Raw genomic sequence first — 22,215 nt, 5'->3', positions numbered from 1 at the left:
GCGATTAATCGTTTTGCAAACCTAATTTTAATTAACTTTTTTTTTTCATAGGGAAAGCTGAATTTATTTCATTTCAATGTATTTATAGTTAAACATTCTCTGAAACCTTTAATAACATTATCCAATGTTATTAACCAATGATGGAGTTTGGAACAACACTATTAATCTGGGACTTTAAACTATTGTTTGAGACAAAGTCTCTGTGTGTGAATGTTAATTTCTTCTATATCATGTTCCATAAAAATGGAAACGTTTGGGGGGGGGGGGGGTGTTTACAATTCTGAGTGAATGAAACCAGTTATGGCTACATGTTCTTATGGCCCCATAATTCCCATAGATTCTTAAAACAAATACACTTATAAGTGATTCCACATTTTAGCACAGCACAAAAGGGCAAATTACCCTAGTTTTACAACGGAAGGAAAGATAAACAAAACATCTGATTGCTAAAATGCATGTTTGAACCTTCCATTATGCTGTCACGGTTGGTGTGCATCTCCCTCCCAGAGTTGTGTCTATGAATTTGAAAGATTTTCTGTTTGTTTTAGGATCGCGCAGTAGAGCGTTTACAGCAGGTCATACTAGTGATGCCAAATACGTGCTGATGGAAAGATGAATAAAGCTGGAATACCTGGATGGATGAAGGGATGAGCGCCTCAGGTGAAATAATAGCGCTGGGGGATTTTTCTGGTGATGTTTAGCTTTAAAAAACCAATAACATTGTTCAGGGGGATAGCAAAATAATAAATAGTGAATTACTGAACTTACCTGACAGGTCAAAACACCTGGCTCTGTCAGTAACACAAGTAATTTGCTGTATGAAAAAGAGAAAGACATATCAAAATCAATAGATGCCTGCACTTCTGTACTTAATATTGAATTCAAAATACATGAGAAAAATAAGTAATTTTTCAAGTTTTTAAAAAGTAAAAACATTTTTTAAATGCTCATCGCAATGGTCTCTAATTAAACATTACATTTAGGTCCCAATTCTATACATCACAGAGTTCACTTAGTCCACTAATAAGAAAGCATGTGAGATGCGAAAGGTATTAGAATGTATTTTGTGAATCCTGTAATTGTACCGTCACTAATATACCTCAAACGAAACGTATCATCAACATTTGAAAGTGACACCAAACAGTTTATGTTGATTTCAAGTACGTCACAGCGCAGATCATTTGAGCTCAATCTGGCAATCTTGCCGCTAGACTGTAGCTAGCAGATGGCAGTTAGCATCTATCAGGCAACGGACTGATGAAGTCCCTCAGTCAACCTGCTGTAAACACGAACAGGACGTCATATGGGATTTTGCGTTTAGAGCAAAACAAATTAAGCATCGCAATGTGCGAACGAACACTACCACAGTTTAATATTATTCCGAAAGAAAAGTCTCGACAACGCTGACTTAAGGCCATGCTTTTGTACCTCTCTTTCTTTGTTTGATGTTTTCCATCTTAATAAATGTGGAAACTTCTGAAGCCCTTCGCTGCTAAGCTATGTTCTGTGCTGTGTTTTGAGGAAAATGAAATGACAAAGTACAAAATGCATTGATGTGTCAGGAGGGAGAGGACAAAATGAAGTGATAAAAAGAGCTTTGCTTCCTCCAGGCAGAACGGGACACAGCTTATAAACTTGACTTCCACAGACGGCATCTCAAGTGCATTTCCAATTCTTCACTCAAAGACTCCTGGAGACCCACTCCAGTGTTTGGCAGTCTGGGTGGCTTTGTATTAGCAACTGTTTGAGAGCATATATTTCTCCTTTTTTCCTCATTTAATTAGTTGAAAAAAAATTATTTCGAAACATTTTATACAGTAAAAGCTCTCAGGGATTAAAATCAGCCGCACATTTTCCTTTCAGCATCTTTTCTGCAATAAAGGATAAATTATTTAAAATAACACGACCTTTTATCTCACACCCTTTTGAAGGCAGCAAATTAAAAATGTAAATTGGGATCTAATTAATATGCAAATATATTCATTCCCAGTTAACAATTAGCAATTAAACCTGCAGTGTCTAGAAAGAGCATAGACAAAATTAATAACTTAATTTATCATTAGCAAAATGGTAATGTACACAATTTTTTTAGTTTTAAAATTGTTACGCTGTCTCCCTGCCTCTTCATCAGCACCAGAGTCAGAAAAAGAAGAAGACATTTAATAGAACAATTTGGTGCTTGTCATAGAAAATGATAAATAACTAGCCTCAAAAACAACATGATTGGCTACATGGATGGTGACTGCAGTGTTGCATCTCCAGACGGTTGGCAAGGAAATGCCTATTTACATGCCTATTTCATGCAATAAAGAAAGAAATCACTGCGAATCCTCACAGTCGAGAGGATGCGGTGGACATTAAAGATTAAAAGTGGTAAAGTTATTTATACTCTACGGTGTTTAGATGTGAGAGATTGTGAAATTCCACTCCGTATTGGGGGGAGGACAGTTTTTTCTCTTCAGACACTCTGTGGCTTTCTGATGAATGTTCAGCGCTCACAGCTAAGCAGCTTGACAGAGTCAGGCTGGGAGCAAGGATGTTTTTGGGGAGCTCTGCAGCTCTGCATTCGCTCTAATGGGAGGACGGTTCAGTCTGAAATACAAACTTCTCACAAAATCTACGCCTTATCCTGCAGGGAGATGAAATGCTGAATCGTTTGATGACGCTTCCTTAGCTTCTGAGGCGAGCACTCATACTGTATGGGGTGCTTCTGTAAGTCTTTTCTCTTTGTTATTTTCTGATTCTGCAATTGCCACCACCTCCGACAGGATTTGCACTTCAGTGGCGGTTACACTTCAACAAACGTTACTCATTTACAAGCCCCTGGGATAGTAACTCGTATCAAGAAGTTTCTGTGTGTTCTGAGACGGAGTGGACATGGAAAACTTTGAACAAGAAACTTCTAGACCAAACGTACAACGCTAAACAAAGAATAATGAGAACGAAAATAATAATAATTCTTCAAAGGAATAGTTCAGCCAAAAATACAAATTTGCTGAAAATGTACTCTCCCTTAGGCCATCCAAGATGTGCTTGTTTCTTTGTCGAAACAGATTTAGAGAAATTTAGCAAGACATCGCTTGCTCTCCAATGGATCCTCCGCAATGAATGGGTGCCGTCAGAAAGAGAGTCCAGATAGCTGATAAAAAAAATCACAATAATACACAAGTAATCCATACGACTCCAGTTAATGTCTTATAAAGTTACAGTGCTGCATGTTTGGAAGAAAGAATTCCATTATTAATGCATTTTAATAAACCATTCTTTGTGGCTAAAATACGCAGCCCATAATACGCAGTGTTGCTTCTTTCAGTGAAAGGTTCACCCCCTGTTGTCAAAATCCACCAAAATATTTGTTAAGAACTGTTTTCACTTGTAAATAGTGCTTGTGCATATCTCTCTCCTGATTCAGACAAGTCAACATTTTCACTGGAGAAAACAATACTATGAATCAAGGACGTATTTTAGCCGGAAGCAATGGTTTGAAGTTGAAAACACTTTATTTGTAGCTGCTTTTCACAAGATGTTAATTGATGGACTGGAGACGTGAATTATTATGTTTTTACCAGCTATTTGAACGTTCATTCTGATGGCACCCATTCACTGCAGATCATTCATTGGTGAGTAAGTGATGTTATGCTAAATTTATCCAAATCTGTTGTGATGAAGAAACAAACTAATCTACATTTTGGTAGTAAATTTTGTGCATTTCTTTTTTTTTTAATGGTGAGCAGTTCCTTTAAGCAGTTAGCCAGTGTTGAAACAAGGGGGTCTAGGGTCCTTCATACAAGCCTTTTGTTTGTTTACCTCTTCTGTGACGATGTAACCAAAAGCAATACTATTTTACCCACTTCAAAAAAATCAAAGAAAAGAGAAAGCCCACGGGTGCAATAAAAGCTTTAAATAGTTTTCAACAGACATCCTCTAGGGATGATCCTGCCTGGGAAAAAAACCCACCTAATTTGATAAATATGCTCTTTAAGCAGCAAATTTCATTTAGCATTCTCTTATTAGACATTCATAAGCAGTCCTCAACTAAATATCCTTCCTTTTAGCTCCTGCTAAACCATACATATTTCACCCTTTTAGGGGGACCACCTACATTCCTTTTAAAAGCAGTGGGGTTCATTAGCGGCATGGAGATAATGCTGAGAGTGTGTTTAATGTAAGCAATGCTAAGTCCTAATTTTCCACAAATAATTCTCCTTGATCTAATCGTAAATTTATGCAGAAGAGAAACCGATGCTCTTAACGTTGCTGGTCAAAGTGAAATAAGTAAGTGCAGAGCTTGAATTATGCATGCATGCTCACGTATGAGTGTGTGTGTGCGCTTTTCATTTCCTTTCATTTACCTGTTTGTTATTGTCTTGCTTTTTTAGTTCAATAAAATGTGGTTGGCTAATTAACCTTCTCCCTAAGAGGGATTAAAATGTGTTTATTTTTCTTTTCATCCTCTTTCTTTCTTTAATTTCAAAGTTATTTTCACCAAATAATGTTCATTACACATAGCTATTGCAAACCAAATCTTCTGCACAAATAACCTAATATTAGCAAGAAATCAAAGCATGAGAAGTGCTGTGTGTATTAATGCATGCTACTCCACTGTACCTTTAATTGATCAAGAGCCTTTGGGTTTGGTTTCACATGGTGCTTTTCACAGCTCTGCTTGTAGGCCAGAATTATATCTGTCAGTGAGACAGTCAGTTAAAACAGAACAAATGTTAAACATATTAGAGCCACTTCAAAAATATGAAATTTATATTCCATTATATTAACAAAAAAAAAAAAAGAAAGATAGAAATAAATTGGCTCCCTGACATATATGAGGAAAATAAATATTTTATTTTATTTTATTTACATTACAATATTTTAGTTGTTGTATGTTCTATATATTAATTTTGATAAAAAATGTAAGCACATTCAATAAAAAAAAGTAAGGTTCAATAAAAAAAAAAAAAGAATTCAGATTCATTATAAAAATGAATTAATACTTTTCTTCATCAAGGATGCATTTAATTTATCAAAATACCATGACTGAGGTGCCCTTGAGCAAGGCACCGAACCCCCAACTGCTCCCCGGGCGCCGCAGCATAAATGGCTGCCCACTGCTATGTGTGTGTCATGTCACTATTCACTTATATATATATATATATTTGTGTGTGTGTGTGTGTAAGGAATATTGCTGCTGTACATATAACATGAATAACCCCCATAGCATACATGATTACCCCGTAACAGATCTATGCAGGTGGAGCTGGGGAAGGTGGAGAGTTTCTGAAGTGAGCTGCTACTGCTACAGCAAACAATGCCAAATATTTGAATGTTGAGCATCGAGCTCATTGGCTACCGATACAAGAGAGAACCAATCAGCTGTGCCATGTGATAATGATGTCATAATGTCATTTTGAGGTAGATCTATTGGACTGTGCCATCTAGAGTTTCATGCCAGAACTTTGTGTGCGTGTGTGTCTATGTATATATATATATATATATATATATATATATTAGTGCTGTTAAGACATTAATCGCATCCAAAGTGAAATTTTTTGAAAATATGAAAAATGAAAATATTAACATTTTTACACACTCACACACAAAAACAGCCATTACAAAGATTTTACGCAGAACAACTGTTTCCAACATGGATAATAATAAGAAATTAATGAAATTTTATGCTCAAATCAGCCTATTAGAATTATTTTTTAAGGATCACGTGACGGTCATGACCAATAGTTGCTGAAAATTCAGCTTTGCCATCACATAAATTACATTTAAAATCAATTAAATAAAAAAATATATTTAAATGGAAAACAGTTATTTTTTTATGCATTTTAATGTAGCAAATAAGTTCAGGATTGGGAGCGTAAGGGATTTCTTTCAGAAACATAAAAAACCAACATCAAACTGACCATATCTCACACAACAATCAATGTTGTTTTTGCTTTTGTGACAAATGATGTTACATGAATAAACACGAGCACATCTGAAGAGGCCGTCTGCATAACATCAGCACCATCTCACCCTCTTGAAGTTCAGCCCTTCTCTCCACAAAGTCAGACACTATCTGCTCATCTGCGGGGAAATGATACACGTTTTTTTCTGCCCTCCTTCACGGACTGAGATGTTGCTTCTTCCTCTGAGTGCCCTGTCATTCTTCTGCTATGAGCGATGTCCTACAAAGTTGATTAACCAAAATTTCCATCAATATGCATCTCTGATGTCATGTTTTTCTATGTCAGACGTCCCATTAGCTCAGACGTCAGTCCTCTGAACTATAAAATCCTTCATGTGTAATAACATCTCTGGAAACATTATCTGTCCCTCATTGCGACAGAAAACAAACCATGAAATGTCCTCCAAAATTTGCTTCTGTGAATTGTGTTGTTATTTTGTAGCCTAATAGTCACTATAGGCAAAAGGAAACTTAAACTCACAGCATAGCACTTCTACAAAACTGTTATAGGATATCTCATAATCAATTATTCATAAACTATATGCCTGTCAACACTAGTACAGCTCCATATAAGTCAACATCAAATATGCACATGGGGAAATGGAGCCTAAAATATTTTTGAGAGCTACTTAATGCTAACTCACATTAAATGTAAAACAGTACTCTAAAAATACTGTAAAAATAGGGCACAACGTATTGTGTACTTAGTATGAAGGATTTGCCCTGATTGATTGTTGAATCTATATTATAAATTTTGCACTGTATTGTGTTTAATGATTAAAATGAATGTATAATGTCCATTCATTAAAAAAAAATTACATGTTTTTTATAGGCTACTGTTTATGAGAGACAATGACAAGCTCTAAATGTAAACTAAATATATAGGCTATATATATATATATGCACCTTAAAATATAAATGATAATGTTTAAAATCTGTATCTAAAAGTAGACTTTTTTTTTTTCTACTATCCACTAGTAATATTATAAAAAGCTTTATGAGAAATAATTTTTACTTCCTGATTTCCACCACCTCTGAAAACATAGTTTAACCTAAGACGATGTAATAGTCACCTATTAAGAAAGAAAAAAAGAGACACGTTTGCTATAGTGTAATGTTTATAAATGATATTTTGTTGCATTCCCCCCCAAATTTTTATTTTTATAATGATAATAAAACCATTGTTAACTGTTTGTGAATAAAAGAGTATAAAACTACATATCCCATGAGGCATTGCAAGACCAGGAATCACGCAGCCTTGTTTCTGACCAATCACGTTCGATGAGCCTCACACTGATGAGCAGTTTTGCGGGAACTTTGGAGAGGAAGAGCTGTTTGCAACCTGCCACTTATACACGGAAAGGTTAGTAGAATATTCTTGATCTGCTTTAATTAAGAATAATGTTCCTGTGCATTTAATAGCCGATTATGAGGACAAATACTCGGCTCTGTTGTAATAAACAGCCATAATAAGGCAGCTAATCGTGCTAGCATAGCAAGTGAAATAGTTGATCGGCATGTTACAGTTTCCCCCTCAAATACAATATCAACAACCCAATGTTCCTCTCATTGATTACGTGGGACATTAACCACGTTTTATCACTCTTAAGAAACTTGTATCACATAAACAAACTGAAACCACAGCTTATAGTGCCTGTGTTGTAAAAGTGAAACAAAAAGCGTCATTGGTATGACTGCAAATTCAAACTGTTTCCATATCACAATGTTTCACTGAGTTTGTCATCAGCTGTAGTGCTTGTGCTAATACGTCTGTGATGCTGAAAATCTCAAAAATATGTACTTTTTTATGTCAATAATAAAACAGAATAAGACACACCCTAGTATTAATGTTTCTTGTTTGTACTTGTAGTGTAACTAGTAGGCCTCTATCTAAGAAAACACGAATGTTCAGTGTAGCTAAAGTTTATATATCTGTAATGAAATATGAAGAGACTACATCTGATAATCAGGTCCAGATTTTATGGAGAAGTGTAAAACTACATTAAACTTTTTGAATTATTTTAATTCCATCTGTTTTTTTTTCTTACCAAAAAAGAAGGAATTTAAGGATTTGCACTTTTTTAATCAATCACTAACCTAAGCAAATGTGTGGAACTGACAGGGTTGCTGTGATCGTAGAACATATATACATGGCAGAGAATTTCAAAAATGTGATTTCCAGGGCTGGTCAAGTCATAAAGAAATTTAAAATCTTAAAAGGTCATGCAAATGCACAGAAATGGTTACATTTAGACAATTTAAATAATGTTAATTATTTACTATAGAGTAATATTGCTAATATATTTATGAATAGTGTTGTCTAAAATTATTTTTTCCCAAATTATTCAGTATACCTAAAGTTCCCAATTTTAGTTCAATAATAGAACTTGTGTTTCCCTTTTGAAAATTATTTAGTAAAATGCCACCAAAGTCCAAGGCAGATGGGGCGAAGAAAGCGAGAGCTCCAGCCAAAAGGAAACTGGCTGAAGAATTCCCACCTGGAGAAGTTCTGACGGATAATGCAAAGAAAAAATGGAAGCTTGGATCAGCCGTGGGGCAGGGAGGTTTTGGCCTGCTGTATCTCGGTAAGATTAAAAAAAGCTGTCGGAAATTTTGAAGTCCTAATGCTTTATTTTGTTTTATTTATCAGTTGCTCAAATGTAAATCTTTCATACATCTTTTAGCAAATGCAGACTCTTCAGGATCTGTTGGTTCTGATGCACCTTATGTCATTAAAGTGGTAAGGGACTTTTGTTGAAGAGTATGACTTGCATTGAAGACCATAATATCATTAAGACTTGGGCTAGTAAGCCACCGTCCAGCAATGCCCTAGCAACCTTTGTATGGGAATGTAAACAAATGTTTACATTTTACAAGCAAACTAAATAAAATGTAGTGCTTTGGTGAAATAACATTGCATGGAAGTGTGATAATGGATGTATACTTTCCCTCTGCTCTGCTTTTTTAAATGCATGTGCGTTCACGTTTTTATATTTCATTGTAAATGTCAGTTATTTTTGGTGATAATTTTTTACTGTGTCTTGCAGGAGCCTAGTGACAATGGCCCTCTCTTCTCTGAACTGAAGTTCTACATGCGAGCTGCCAAACCCGATCTAAGTATGACCTTGTGACTACAAATACACCCTCATATGCATGAAGAGCCAGTATGAAAAAAGTCGAAGAGCAACTCTTTTAATTAAAGAAGAGGCCTCATGGAGACAGACAAACCACAACTCTCTGCCTTTGGTGGCTCTTATGGCTGCCCCAAGGCCACAGCATTGCGCTTTATTTAATAACAATCCAAATGTCAGTCTCCCTTGACAATTAACTGCTATATTACTAAGGGATGCTCATGTTTTATTCATTGAAATATTGTAATGTTGGTAAATATTTGTCCCACCAGCAGATTACTTGCGGCACACTTGCAGTTTGGTTCCTGAGGAATACTCTTATATTACTTTGAGCATCAACAAGTTTAAAGAATAAAAGTTTTGAATGATTTTTACCAACTTAATTTATGAATTTGATTGCATTAAACGGTTATTGTGATAATCTCACTTAGTCGTTTTAGAACTGATTTAAAACACTATAGCGTCTCTTGATTTCAGTTTGAAGTGGAATAGTTAATATGTTGTGAATCCTGTTTGTGATAGAATGTTTTACATGTTTAATCAGTTGGTGCTTGGATGAAGTCAAGGAAAATGGACTATTTGGGAGTTCCAAAATATTGGGGCTCTGGTTTTCATGAGAAAGGCAGTAAGAGGTAGGAGGAAAAAAACACTTGTTTTCTAAAGTATTACATGACATCTTTAATGATTTTTGTAGGAATGTTTTTTTTTATTTTTATTTTTTAATCTTTTGAGTATGCAACAAGGCCAAGTATGATGATTTTACCTAAATGTTTATGACAGGTACAGATTTATGGTCATGGATCGATTTGGAATGGACCTACAGAAGAAGTTTGAGGGAAATGAAAAGAAATTTCCAAGGAAACTGGTTCTTCAGCTGGGACTCAGACTTGTAGGTTTCTTCTAAAAGTAGCAATCTGTGGCAAAATTTGAATGGTCCACCAAGTTATTATTATTATTAGTTTTTTTTTTTTTTAGTTGACAACTAAGACCGTAGTCTTGTACTTTCCTTTGACAAAGCAAATCATTAATGTTATAAATGTCACTGTAGATATGGCCACTTCACATATGTATATGTCATCCAAAATTAATCTATTTCACAACCCAAATGTGTTATAATATGTGAGTAATGCAGGAGGTCACTCATATTTAGAATAAAATACTAATAATTATTCAACATATAAATACAAATACATTTTATAGCTATAAAATTTAAATGAAGGCCATTTACATATGCATAGATTTTTTTTCAAGTGACTGTTGTGGCTTTGCAGGCAGTGGGAGAAAATCATATATTCCTGTATTATTATAAAATCTCATATTCTAACATCTTTCATCTCTCTAGCTTGACATTCTGGAGTACATCCATGACCATGAATATGTGCATGCAGACATCAAAGCCTCCAACCTCCTTCTGTCTTACACCAATCCCAATAAGGTTTGTTTCAGGCCTTCCAAATGTTTAACAGATCTCTGTTGCCATGGCTGTACGGCTATAACTTTAGAGAAGTAGAAGGCAGTGTGTGTACACTGCAGGACTATACAGAGCTCCTGCTCCTTTTAATTGGGGTACCAGTGATTTGTAATATAAGAAACTACTTGTTATTTTTTTTTCCATCTGTTAATGAGATTTGGGTGGAGAAAAAAAGCAAAACAATTTAAGCCTTTAATGCGGCTCATAAACTGGAGAGATTAGAGACAGTATTGAAGCTGTCTCTAGCAAATAAGGTTTGGGTGCTGGGAAGGGGCAAATATTTAATTTGAAGATTAATAATGTATCAGTGATGTATTATTAAGCTGCTATTTTTAAAGTCACAATTTAAAACTCGGCCTCTTGGGATTAGTCGCTGCTTACTTGTTGACTCTGAGCATCCTTTTTTTTTCTTTCAATTGGACGGGTGTTCTTTTTGCCTCTGAATACATGCATGTTTGTGTTTTATTAATGTGTGTATAACATGCACTGAGTTTTGATTAAATTACAGAAATGCTTAAAGATTATTTGATCATTTGATGTTGCTAAAAATAACATTATTTGGTGTAATGCAGTGTTTAAGCAGTTTAAGGTTAAAAAACACATTAATTTCCACATACCATACATTATTGTTGTTCCCCTATGCTCTGCCTTTCTGAAACACGTTGAATTTTACAAAGCTCATTGTTCTGAAACCGTAGTGTGCTCTGATTGGCCAGCTATCCATTGCATTGTGATTGGCTGAATACCTCAAATGTGTGAAATGTTATGCCTCCGTACGACATGGCGGCGATGACAACAGTACTATGGTAGAATAAAAGTTACAGCTTCTTTGTTTGAGTGTACATTTGGCAATGTTATGCAAATCTTCCTTTGCAGTCACGTAGATTTGTTGGGGCATGTTTTGAGGGTTCGTATGGTCATGGAATTTCAAGGCCTGAAAAAGTTTTGGAAAAATAAATAAACCAATTTTATTTCACAAATCTTTGCTGTACCATGCAGTTTAAAAAGCGCCAGAAGTGGCTTCTCATTGGCCCATCTCACATGCACTAGAGCTGCTCCACGTTGCAATACAAGACTTTTTCAAATAGACTGCGCCATAGACCAACTCAAACCTATATATATAAATGCCTACACGACGTAATGGATAGTCATCGCATGTATCAGAATTAGGCTATCTATTTGCTCACACACGAGCAGCTCCGTTTCATCTCGGAGACGCGTTCTGTCTTTGCACTTGCCAAAATTCCGCTGTGTAAATATCAAATCCGTCATGGCAACTGGCTCTTAAAGGGAATGGAAGATGAGACTCTGATTGGTTTATTGCACGTTATGCCCAAAAAACACCAATTATTCATTAAGAGAATAGGGACAACCCGTTAAGACCATGCACCCGGGCGCGCCAACCGCTTTTCCATCGTTAAAATAGCAAAAGTTGATTTGGACACGCCCCGAGTGCACCTGCGTGTGCGCTTTACACTTTGTGTGTTTAGATCGTTAAAATACGGGCCCTTATGTTATTGGGTCATTAATGTTAAACAACAAAAGACAGAAAGTCACTTGCTGCTCTCGACTGAATAACTTTAATCTGTTTTTTTAATTTACACTTTGTTAAATTTTCATATATTTTTGTACCTTAATTCTGTAGACCAATTTCCAAAACAAAATTACAGGTATTAGGTTGAACTGATAATATTGAATGAACAAATGACAGTATTCAGTGATGTGATATTGGTAAATGTATGAACCCTAATGTTTGAATGAGGCATTTTAGGAAGGCGTAGATGAGTCTTAACTTTCAGACAAAATATCTCTTCGGGTTTGAGACAAAATTTTTGTAACTTTACAAATCTTACATATGCACAAACAGCTTGTAACACTCCTAAGGAAAGCATGAATTTGCATCATATGACCCCTTTAAAATGTTATTATTTTAACTAAAAGCAGTATAGAATCTATTTGAAATGTTTGTGTGTGATGGGGATTTGGTTGTTTATAAAAAAAATAAAAAAAAAAGACCCATCCATTAACTTTAGAACACTGAATTCTGGACTGAATGTGAATAACTCCTATGAATGGTTATTTTAACATATTATTCCAAAAGATTTAAACTCATAAGTTAGCAGTTGGAATCAGTCTGAAAAATCTTTCAGAGAGTAAACTCACAAGTCCATCCAAGTGGTTACTAAATGAACAACTAAAAGTAATTATAAAATGATGTTTAGCCCGTCAGATGGTTCATTCTGTAAGCACTTGAATGAATTTGTTTCAAGGCCTGAATACCTGTTTTGTAATTTAAGAATGTAGGGAGGACAGTTTTGTGTTCTTGATAATATTTTTGCGCGTTGGGTATTGATGGCAGTTTCTAATCAGCCCCAGCTTTGCACACCTCATGACAAATTTAGTTAAAAAGGTTATTTTTTCTTTTTTTTTTTTTGTTTGTGATGTTTGTCACTGTAGGTGAGCTGTTAATCTTCACTGTTGCAAATTGGCCTATGCAGGTATTCCTGAGACACTCTACCTGGACACATCAAATTATTTTGCACTTTTTGCGGAGTTAATAGGTGCACCTGCAATTTGTGCAGTCTGTTTTGGTATCTTTGGAACTCCGTTAACTGGTTCCTGTTGCTTTGAAAACAAAGTGCTAATTGTCAGATCTCTTTTATAAGTGGCACATACTGCTAATTGGCAATCAAACTGTTTGCAGTTTCAAATGTGATTTATTAAGTTGGCTTGAGAAAGCCAACTTACTGAAATCCTATTTAAACTTATTTTTCTTTTTCTTATTCTTCTGACCCAAAATTTTGCAACTCTAACTCCTCCTAGAGCTTTAACTCTACAAACTCCAAACTCATGTCAGACTTTCAGACTGTTTTGACTTGGTGTGCTATATCTTTTCAGACTGATTTGACTTTGTTTTCTTAAAAATTAATATTAAAAATCATAAAAACCCCATAGACTTACATTGCAGAGAGCTCAAATTGAGCCAAGACTACGGTGGCCCATTAGTGCACAAGCCAAAAATTCAAATCTAAACTCCCTGAAGCCCTAGACTCAATTAAACTACCATTCTATCTATCTATCTGTCTGTCTGTCTGTCCTAGCAACATGCTAATGTTAGAAACATGCTAGTCGCATGCTAGTCATGCTAGAAACATGCTAGCAACATGCTAGTCGCATGTTAGTCATTCTAGAAACTTGCTAGCAACATGCTAATCATGCTAGAAACATGCTAGTCAAATGCTAATCATGCTAGAAATATACTAGCAACATGCTAGTCATGGTAACAACATGCTAGAAACATACTAGTCGAATGTTAATTATGCTAGAAACATGCTAGCAACATGCTAATCATGCTACAAACATGCTAGAAACATGGTAGTCGCATGCTAATCTTGCTAGAAACATGCTAGCGACATGCTAATCATGCTAGAAACATGCTAGCAACATGCTAATCATGCTAGCAACATGCTAGTCGCATGTTAATCATGTTAGAAACATGCTAGCAACATGCTAATCATGTAAGAAACATACTAGTCACATGCTAATCATTGCTAGAAACATGCTAGCAACATGCTAGTTATGATAATATGCTAGCAACATGCTAGTCGAATGCTAATCATGTTAGAAACAATGCTAACAATATGCTAGTCGCATGCTAGTCGTGCTAGCAACATGCTAGTCATGCTAACAACATGCTAGTAACTTGCTAATCATGCTAGAAACATGTTAGCAGCATGTTAATCATGCTAGAAACATGTTAGAAACATGGTAGCGACATGCTAGTCATGTTAACAACATGCTATTCGCATGCTAATCATGCTAGAAACATGCCAGCAACATGCTAGTCATGCTAAAAACATTGTAGCGACATGCTAGTCATGCTAACAATATGCTAGTAACTTGCTAATCATGCTAGAAACATGCTAGCGAAATGCTAGCAGCATGTTAATCATGTTAGAAAAATGCTAGCGACATGCTAGCAACATGTTAATCATGCTAGCAACATGCTAGTCGCATGCATTCTGTCAAACGAATCTATCTAACATTCTTTCTTTTGAACTAATCTATATCATTCTTTCTAACTAATCTATCTGTCATTCTTTCTAACTAATATATCTTTCTTTCTTTCAACTAATCTATCAATCTAACTTTAAACTATAAACTTCTAACTTCTTTAAACTTCTTCAAGCTTTCTGGTAAGGCTTTCTCAAGCCAACTTAAAGTTTGTCTCAACAAACTTTTTTTTCTAGTTTGTAGTAATCTTCAAGTTATTGTTGACTTTATTATCTTGAGTGTTAAATCTCGAAATAATTTATTTCCCAGTCAATTTTCTTTCTTCCTATAATTGTTTTAGCATTTTACTTTTTTTTTTTTTTAACCCAGGTATATTTAGTGGATTATGGATTGGCCTACAGATATTCTCCAGAAGGAGTGCCAAAGGAGTACAAAGAAGACCCAAAGAGGTGTCATGACGGGACCATCGAGTTCACCAGTATTGATGCGCACAAAGGAGTCGGTAAGAAATTGTTATAGTCAGTTCTATTGGTCACTCTTAAAGTTCATACTTTAGGCCTTATTGAATCCATGTGGCCTGAACCCCTAGAGCAGCGGTTCTCAATTCCAGTCCTCGCACCCCACTGCTCTGCATATTTTGCACATCTTTCTTTGTTAACACGACTGATTCAGATAATCAGCTCGTTAGAAGTGAACTCCGTACATGAACTGTGTTTCCATTGTTCATTGCTCCCTACTCCGTAAGCAGGGGAAATCTGTTGGAAGTTACCTCACTTCGGAACATTCATTCACTGATTTGTGCTGCGCAGCGTCTTTACACAAGGACAACTGTGACATCATATACCTCTGTAAATAAATGCAATTTAAATTCACGTCTCACACACTTCAATGCACTTTAATTGGAACATATACGTTCGCTTCGAACTGGAATCATGGCGGAATATCCCGTGATGTCCACTTCGCAGGGCGCTTACGTTCAAATAGAACAAACGTCTGAAGCGCTAAGAGAAACGTACAAAATGTGCAGAGCAGTGGGGCACGAGGACTGGAATTGAGAACTGCTGCCCTAGAGGATCAGGTAGTACATGTTTAAGTGTTGTGTAGTATGTCACATTGTAACAGAAAGTTATGAAGAACAGTCCTATTTTTAAATGTTGCTGTAATGGTACTTTGCATTGAATACCACAAAGGTGGGCTACTCTTTAAAATAGCCTCTGATAAATGTACATTACATTTCAGCCCCCTCAAGAAGAGGAGACCTGGAAATTATGGGCTACTGCATGATCCAGTGGCTTTGTGGCCGTCTACCCTGGGAGGACAAACTTCAGGACCCACTGTATGTCAGAGACTCCAAACTCAGGTGACTGTTTTCAACCTCACTTGAGACATTTCAGGTTTCACTTCTTTCTGAACTAAGATGTAATCTACTTATTTTACCTATATATATATATATTAGGGGTGTAACGGTACGTGTATTCATACCGGACCGTTTCGGTACAGGGCTTTCGGTACGGTGCACGTGTGTAACGAATGACGGAATGCAATATTTTGTGCGCGGAACATAAGTACATTTTCGTGTTTCCAATCGAACATATTAAGTGGCGGAAGTCTCCGCGTTCAGCGCAAATCCCGCCCTGCAGCTGATTCGAAGGCCGGCGACACACTGGCTGCGTGGCGTGAGCATCATGGCGTGTCCGTTTTTAATTCGGCTCCCATGTTAACAGGTTAGAATATTGCAGACTGCCTGCGTGAGACGCACAAAAACGCGTGCATGCTAGAAATAGAACCGACTATTTTTCACGCGACACGCAAGCGTGTTGGAAGCGTTTCCAGGCAAAATAGAATAGGAAAATGTTTGTGTCATTTTGTACACAAATACATATTAATTCATGACACTTTGATGTTTGAAAGTCTATAGGTTGACAAATTCGGATATAAATGTAATTTAAAAAATAAATTAATAATTATCGATTTTCAAATATTGCACCTGTCAAACATAGTCTATTTCGCCATCAATACTGTTGACGGTGTCCTTTATCAGTAGGCTTTATATTTATGTTCAACATGAAGTATAGATATTGTTGTCATGAAGACAAGATCCTGGTCTGTCGGCGGTCTCCCTCTATGTCACCTACAGCAGCAGCAGCGCGCCAGCGCCGCGTCAGGCACGATTCTGGTGAAGCAGGCCTACAAGCTGGGATTGGTAATGCTGCACTGTAATCATAGTTATTTATTTATATTTTTCATTATATTTTATTATATGATATTGGTTTGAGACAGAGTATTTTATTTAGTGGAGAACTTTGCAGCAGTATTTTATTTCTTCTTATTATTTTTACTTTATATATATTTTATTAAAAAGTATTTTAAAAAAGTGTATAGTAATAACCTGCAGTTTAATGTTTGCATTTCTTTCCCTTACTGTACCGAAAATGAACCGAACCGTGACTTTAAAACCGAGGCACGTACCGAACCGTGATTTTTGCGTACCGTTACACCCCTAATATATATATATTTGCTGTGGGATAATGGTTATTGGGATAATGAATAACTAATATACCTCTTTGCAGTATAACTAATTAATTAACTAATTTCCTTACAGCAAATGTCTTTATACAGATAACAGTGGATTAGATTTAATGATACTTAATTATAATTACGCATTTAAGATTTTGATTTTTTTTCAATCCATTTTTAAATATCCTTCTCCTCAGGTGTAGAGACAATATCGATGAGTTCTTGAAAAGCTGTTTTCCTTCAGAAAATATACCAGGTGAGGCAAAACTGAACAATTTTTAAGTTCTGTGTGTTCATATATTTGAAAAGGTGAATGCACTTTGTAAAATATTAGTTATATACAGTAGTTTGTAATACAGTAGGTTAATGGTATTGAATCTTAGGAAATTTCTTACTACTAAATAGGATTTAAGTATATTTATTTTTTAACCGTGTCGCGACCGCAGAAGCACCTGTGAATTCTGCAGTATTACTACTTGTTTGTCTGCCAAGAAGTAATTGGAGTGACGCACTTTCAAGCTCTGAAGCGCAAACATGAGTGCGAGGGCCTCTTCTCTTGATAACGAGTGTGGACCTGGTGATTTAGTCTTAATTAAAGCTAATCTATCAGCTCCGTGCTAATTCCCAGCAAGTTCTCGCACTTTTTTAAAACTAAAACATGACCGCTTTATGCTTTTTATGTAGCATATATATGCATGCACACGTTTTCTGTTGACAGATTGTTTTGTGAAATGTATAGCAAATATATAAAAAAAAGTGTACATAAGCTGTATCTGTCTAGTGTGGTGCAACAAAAAAAAGTGGCTCTGACCACAGATGCTAGTTTTGCTGCTGCTTTATAAATTGGAAGAAATTTTATAATATACTTATCAATAAATATTACCAATGTCAAAAATTTACATAGAAATAGTAATAGTTTAATTATAAATATTATCTTAAACGATGAAATATTATTATAATATAATACAATTTTGATTCTGAATCAAATTATTTACCTCATATTTTCAATTTAATTTCTGACTTTTTGGACGCATGTGTGTATACGTGCATCCAATAATCAACACATTGTATCAGATAGACGTTTCCACCACAAAACAATGAAATAAATAAAAGATGAAGTTTTTAAACAAACATGTTTTTCACCCTTCTCCGTTGTCGACCTCTGCATTGCCTAGTTTTGCAGTCAGTGTGTGGCAGTCTGTACTTTTGCAGAACTTTAGGGCGTTCTTTCTTTGTGTCGTTTAAAAATCATAGATGTCATTGGCTCCCTTTGCTCAGTCGCTGATGTGATGGCAGTTCTTAAGCCCTGTGACAGCCGCGTGGCAGACGGCGAGATCCCTCCTCAGGCTGTTGTCTTGTGCGTACACGCCGCATCACAACACCGAGATGATGGGAGGCGGCACTGTTAGCACGGCCATCACGACTAATTCTGTTTGGTGTGACTATTTTAGCAGCCGACAGTAAACAACAGTTTGTGAGTGGAGAAGTATAAGGAACAAAGTGACAAATGTCAGCCCCTCTCCTCTAAACTTAGCCTGAAGGTTAAAGTGTGAGCGCTTGCTGTGAAGACACTGCCCTACAGGGACTGTTCTGTCTTTCCTGCACAATGCTAAACGCACAAACATACGTGCACCTTATTAACGTCGGACTTCTGCGTGTTCATTTGAGATGAACTTTTGAGACAGAGGATCCAAGTAACTTTCGCTTAATCACACACAAAGATGCTTTTCGTTTGTTTATTGACCCAGAAGTGTCTTTAACAGTGTGCAGCTGTATTGCCAAGTCTGAAAAATAAATCCATTTGCATTAAGATTAAATCGTTGTGCTTAATGTCATTTTTAATTTCTAGAGGAAATGAAGAAGTTCATGCAAGAGGTCAAGGCTCTCGGATACACAGACAAACCAGATTACGCAAAATTGCGAGGAATTTTGCAGCAAGGCCTGAAGACCATAGGGGCGACAGACGACAAAAAGCTGGACTTCGGCGCGTCGACCAATGGTGCAGGTCCGCCCTCCGTCAAGGTGAGAGCCACCTTCAATAGAACATCAAAAAGCCGACCTCTGTCGCACTCCCTAATTCACGCCGCATTAAAAATGCTGCGACAGTCCCTTTTTGAAGTCCGCCGTTTAAAAACGAGCCCATTTCAACATCTTATAATTTGTTTACCTGTTGAAAGCAGATTCAAATGTAAAAATGCCCACACACGATCCAAGACTAATTGCTCGGGTAAGTAGGAAATGCTGTCGAGTGCATTGATTTTCAAATATGATTAACGTGTGATGCTTTTAACAAATGTTTCTTGAGCTTATTTGGATTCTTTCTTGCAGTCGACACAGACGTGTCCTCATTTTACCTCCGTGTCTTGATGTTAATATTGTTATGAATTAGATATTTATTTTCAGTTTTTCTCTCTACTTTACTAATAGTGGAATGTCATTTGTCTTTAGCTTATTATCCTATATTGCAGTCAACACCCTCAAGGTGGTATGAGATCTCACTCCTCTGAAATAAAGGGTTTTGTTAATAACTGATTTGTTTTGTCTGGATTTCAAGTTAGATGATCTTTAGAAGTGAATTCTGCAGCCGTGGTGTTTCTTTTGTGTATTTCGTGTAAAACAAACCGTCCAAGCCCGCAGAAATGCCCTTGATGGCATATACTTTGGGAAAGCGATAAGACTGTGGCTTCATTCATGGGGTCCGGCACAAAAAGCTCTTGGCAACAAAGCCGTCTGCATCTCAGGTTCTCTCCAGCGCCCGGGTGTTTATCCCAGTGGCCCCTCCTCTTCCTCCCACAGACAGGTCCTGAGTGCCTGTGTTTATTCCCTGCTAATGTATCACAAATTTGCTGACACGGTAACCTTGGAGTCGGCGCGGGCCGGCAATCAGCGAGCCGCACTTATGACAGGGGAGGGGACGGACTCTCCTCGCTTCCCACAATGCAGTTTGCATATGGAAGGTGCCACCAGGGAGCTGGCCCATGCCAGCTGAGGGTTACCTGCCCACTGCCGTTATTGTATGTAATTATCGAGCCAATCTGTTCAGCTCAGCAGGGTCTGGATGGTAATCATGAGGCAGCAATTGGCAAAATGGAAGGGAAATGTGAGGGAGTGTTGTGGAGGGGGGGGGGCTAGTAAGGATGATAGTTCAAGTCCGAGAGAGGGGCGAGCATTCATTATGCAGTCTGAGTGAAGAAAAGGGAGAATTTGATTGCTGTCGTTAAGTGCATCTTCTTCATAACCCCTGGTTCGGTTAGTACGATTTCCTTGAATTGAGGACTTCTATGCTAGAATTTTCATTTGAAGAGAGAAAAAAAAAATGATTTTTTTTTTATTGAAATTGTTCAAATAGATTGACTTATTCTAAACTTTATTGTTTGGAATTCTAAGAAAAATTCCCAACATTAAAATCCATTTTCTGCCCTGAACTAGTCATTTACTGTGTCAGAATACACTGCCGTTCCAAAAAGTGGGGTGGGTAGGATTTTTCATGTTTTTGAATAAGTGAATGTCTCTCATATTCAAGGTGAAGTTATTTGATAAAAATACAGTAATATTGTGAAAAACAGTGATATGAAATTATATTACATATATTGTATTGTTGTATTCTATATACGGTACAGTAATATTGTGAAATGTTATTGCAATCCAATTTATAATACCTCTTTTTAATTGAAAATATTTTCAAATGTAATTAATTCCTGTGATGACTAAACTGAATTTTCAGCAGCATTTACTCCAGTCTTTAGTGTCTCATGATCCTTCAGAAATCATTCTAAAATGCAGATTCGGTGGTCAAGAAATTCATGTATTGCGTTTGACATTCAAATTATTTTATTTGTTCTTGACGGATTTAATGGAAAGTTAAATTGTAATTACGTTTTCTCAAGCGTTCACAACGCTCATGGTGCACGTAATAGTTTTCATGTGTATACTGAGCAAAAGGTCCCTTCTTAATATTTGATTTGAACTTCCTCCAAGGTTGCTCTAGGCCAAGTGTATTGACCACTGCTCTTCCATCTTTTCCACTCCCTTGTATGCATCTTTATTTTTGATTGGAAGAATCCCAAGCGAAAGAAGGCAGAGGAAAAAGGCCAGTCTGCTGATGAAACCGAAGGCGTCCCTGCAAAGAAGAGGCGAGCTCCTCAAAAGAAGGGTAAGTCATGTTTATGGACTTTAGGGGTTGACCTGTTCATTTATTATCATCAATATCAGTAGTTTTGGGTGTTTTAAACTGAATATGTAACCTGTTTAGATGTGAATGAGGCTAAAAAGATGGCAAGTCCTGCAAAGCGTCCAGCGAAGGAAAAAGCTCAGGCCTCATCTGAGCCAGCAGTGAAGAAAAGCAGAGGAAGGCCTAAGAAGAACTCTTAATCCTCTTCGCACTCGAGTTCAAGTTGTTTCCATTTTGTATCTTTTAAATTGCCTGGTCTGTATTTGTTCTCTTTGGTTGCATTTTCTTAAACTTTAGCAGGGTGTTGGGCACACTCTCTTGCAGTGAAATGATAATAAATAAGGAAGAAAAAAAAAAAAACGACAGTGGCTTTGAGTTGTGAGTTATTTTCATTCCTTTGTAATGCCTTGAATAATCAAGCCTATGCGGATGAGGTCCAGGGGGGATTGCTTTGCCCCCGATAAGGAAATCCCTGAAGGAGCTCAGAGTCCCGACTCTTCCCCCGCCACATTTTCCCCTTGTTGTTGTGCTATGAAAGCCGCCATGCGGCTGGCACTCCGACGTCTGTGGGAGAGGCGAGCTGGTCTTTGATACCTGCATCGAGGCAGGTGAACGTGTGGGAGACGCCACTGAGTCGGGTACGTGCGTTTGGTGAGGGGGCTCTTCGCCTTTCCGCTCGTCTGCCATTTGATCAGATGGAGACAAAAGACTAGTACTTGGGTCCTACTTTCTGTGTCACTCTCGCTTGAGTCTTTCTTAACTTCCTGTTCTCCGCTAGGAAATGGCTTCAAAGAGCTATCATTAAAAGTTAGTTGTGGCTGCACCACTTGTTATGCATTGTAACTTTATCGCTGGTTTTGATAACGCACCGACAGCATTCGCAAGTGTATTTTTAGGTCCAAATGTCATCTTGAATTGTTTGCTTTGTAATCGCGGTAAAATTGATATGACATTGAGG

General features: G+C 36.9%; 1 protein-coding gene and 1 long non-coding RNA gene across 2 annotated transcripts; one reads left to right on the top strand and one right to left on the bottom strand.

The window, feature by feature from the left end:
• Positions 1-666: 666 nt before the first annotated feature.
• Positions 667-6,168, bottom strand: LOC132113185 (uncharacterized). The gene is made up of 3 exons (XR_009425103.1): positions 6,022-6,168; positions 4,609-4,685; positions 667-814 (listed from the first exon to the last, which is right to left on the bottom strand). It is a non-coding gene; the product is annotated as an uncharacterized LOC132113185 (long non-coding RNA).
• Positions 6,169-7,188: 1,020 nt separating this feature from the next.
• vrk1 (VRK serine/threonine kinase 1) lies at positions 7,189-21,617 on the top strand. Its single transcript, XM_059520122.1, has 13 exons — positions 7,189-7,316; positions 8,369-8,538; positions 8,638-8,693; positions 9,001-9,070; positions 9,629-9,716; positions 9,865-9,973; positions 10,427-10,519; positions 14,939-15,071; positions 15,809-15,929; positions 17,284-17,342; positions 18,936-19,108; positions 21,146-21,239; positions 21,339-21,617. Exons 2-13 carry the CDS (start codon positions 8,373-8,375, stop codon positions 21,455-21,457), a joined length of 1,281 nt encoding a protein of 426 aa, XP_059376105.1. The 5' UTR covers positions 7,189-7,316; positions 8,369-8,372; the 3' UTR covers positions 21,458-21,617.
• The last annotated feature ends 598 nt before the right edge of the window (positions 21,618-22,215 follow it).

Source organism: Carassius carassius, chromosome 32 (genome assembly GCF_963082965.1).
Source record: "Carassius carassius chromosome 32, fCarCar2.1, whole genome shotgun sequence".
NCBI lineage: Eukaryota > Metazoa > Chordata > Actinopteri > Cypriniformes > Cyprinidae > Carassius > Carassius carassius.
Note: the sequence above shows the minus strand (reverse complement) of the source record. Positions and strands in the feature narration are given on the sequence as shown.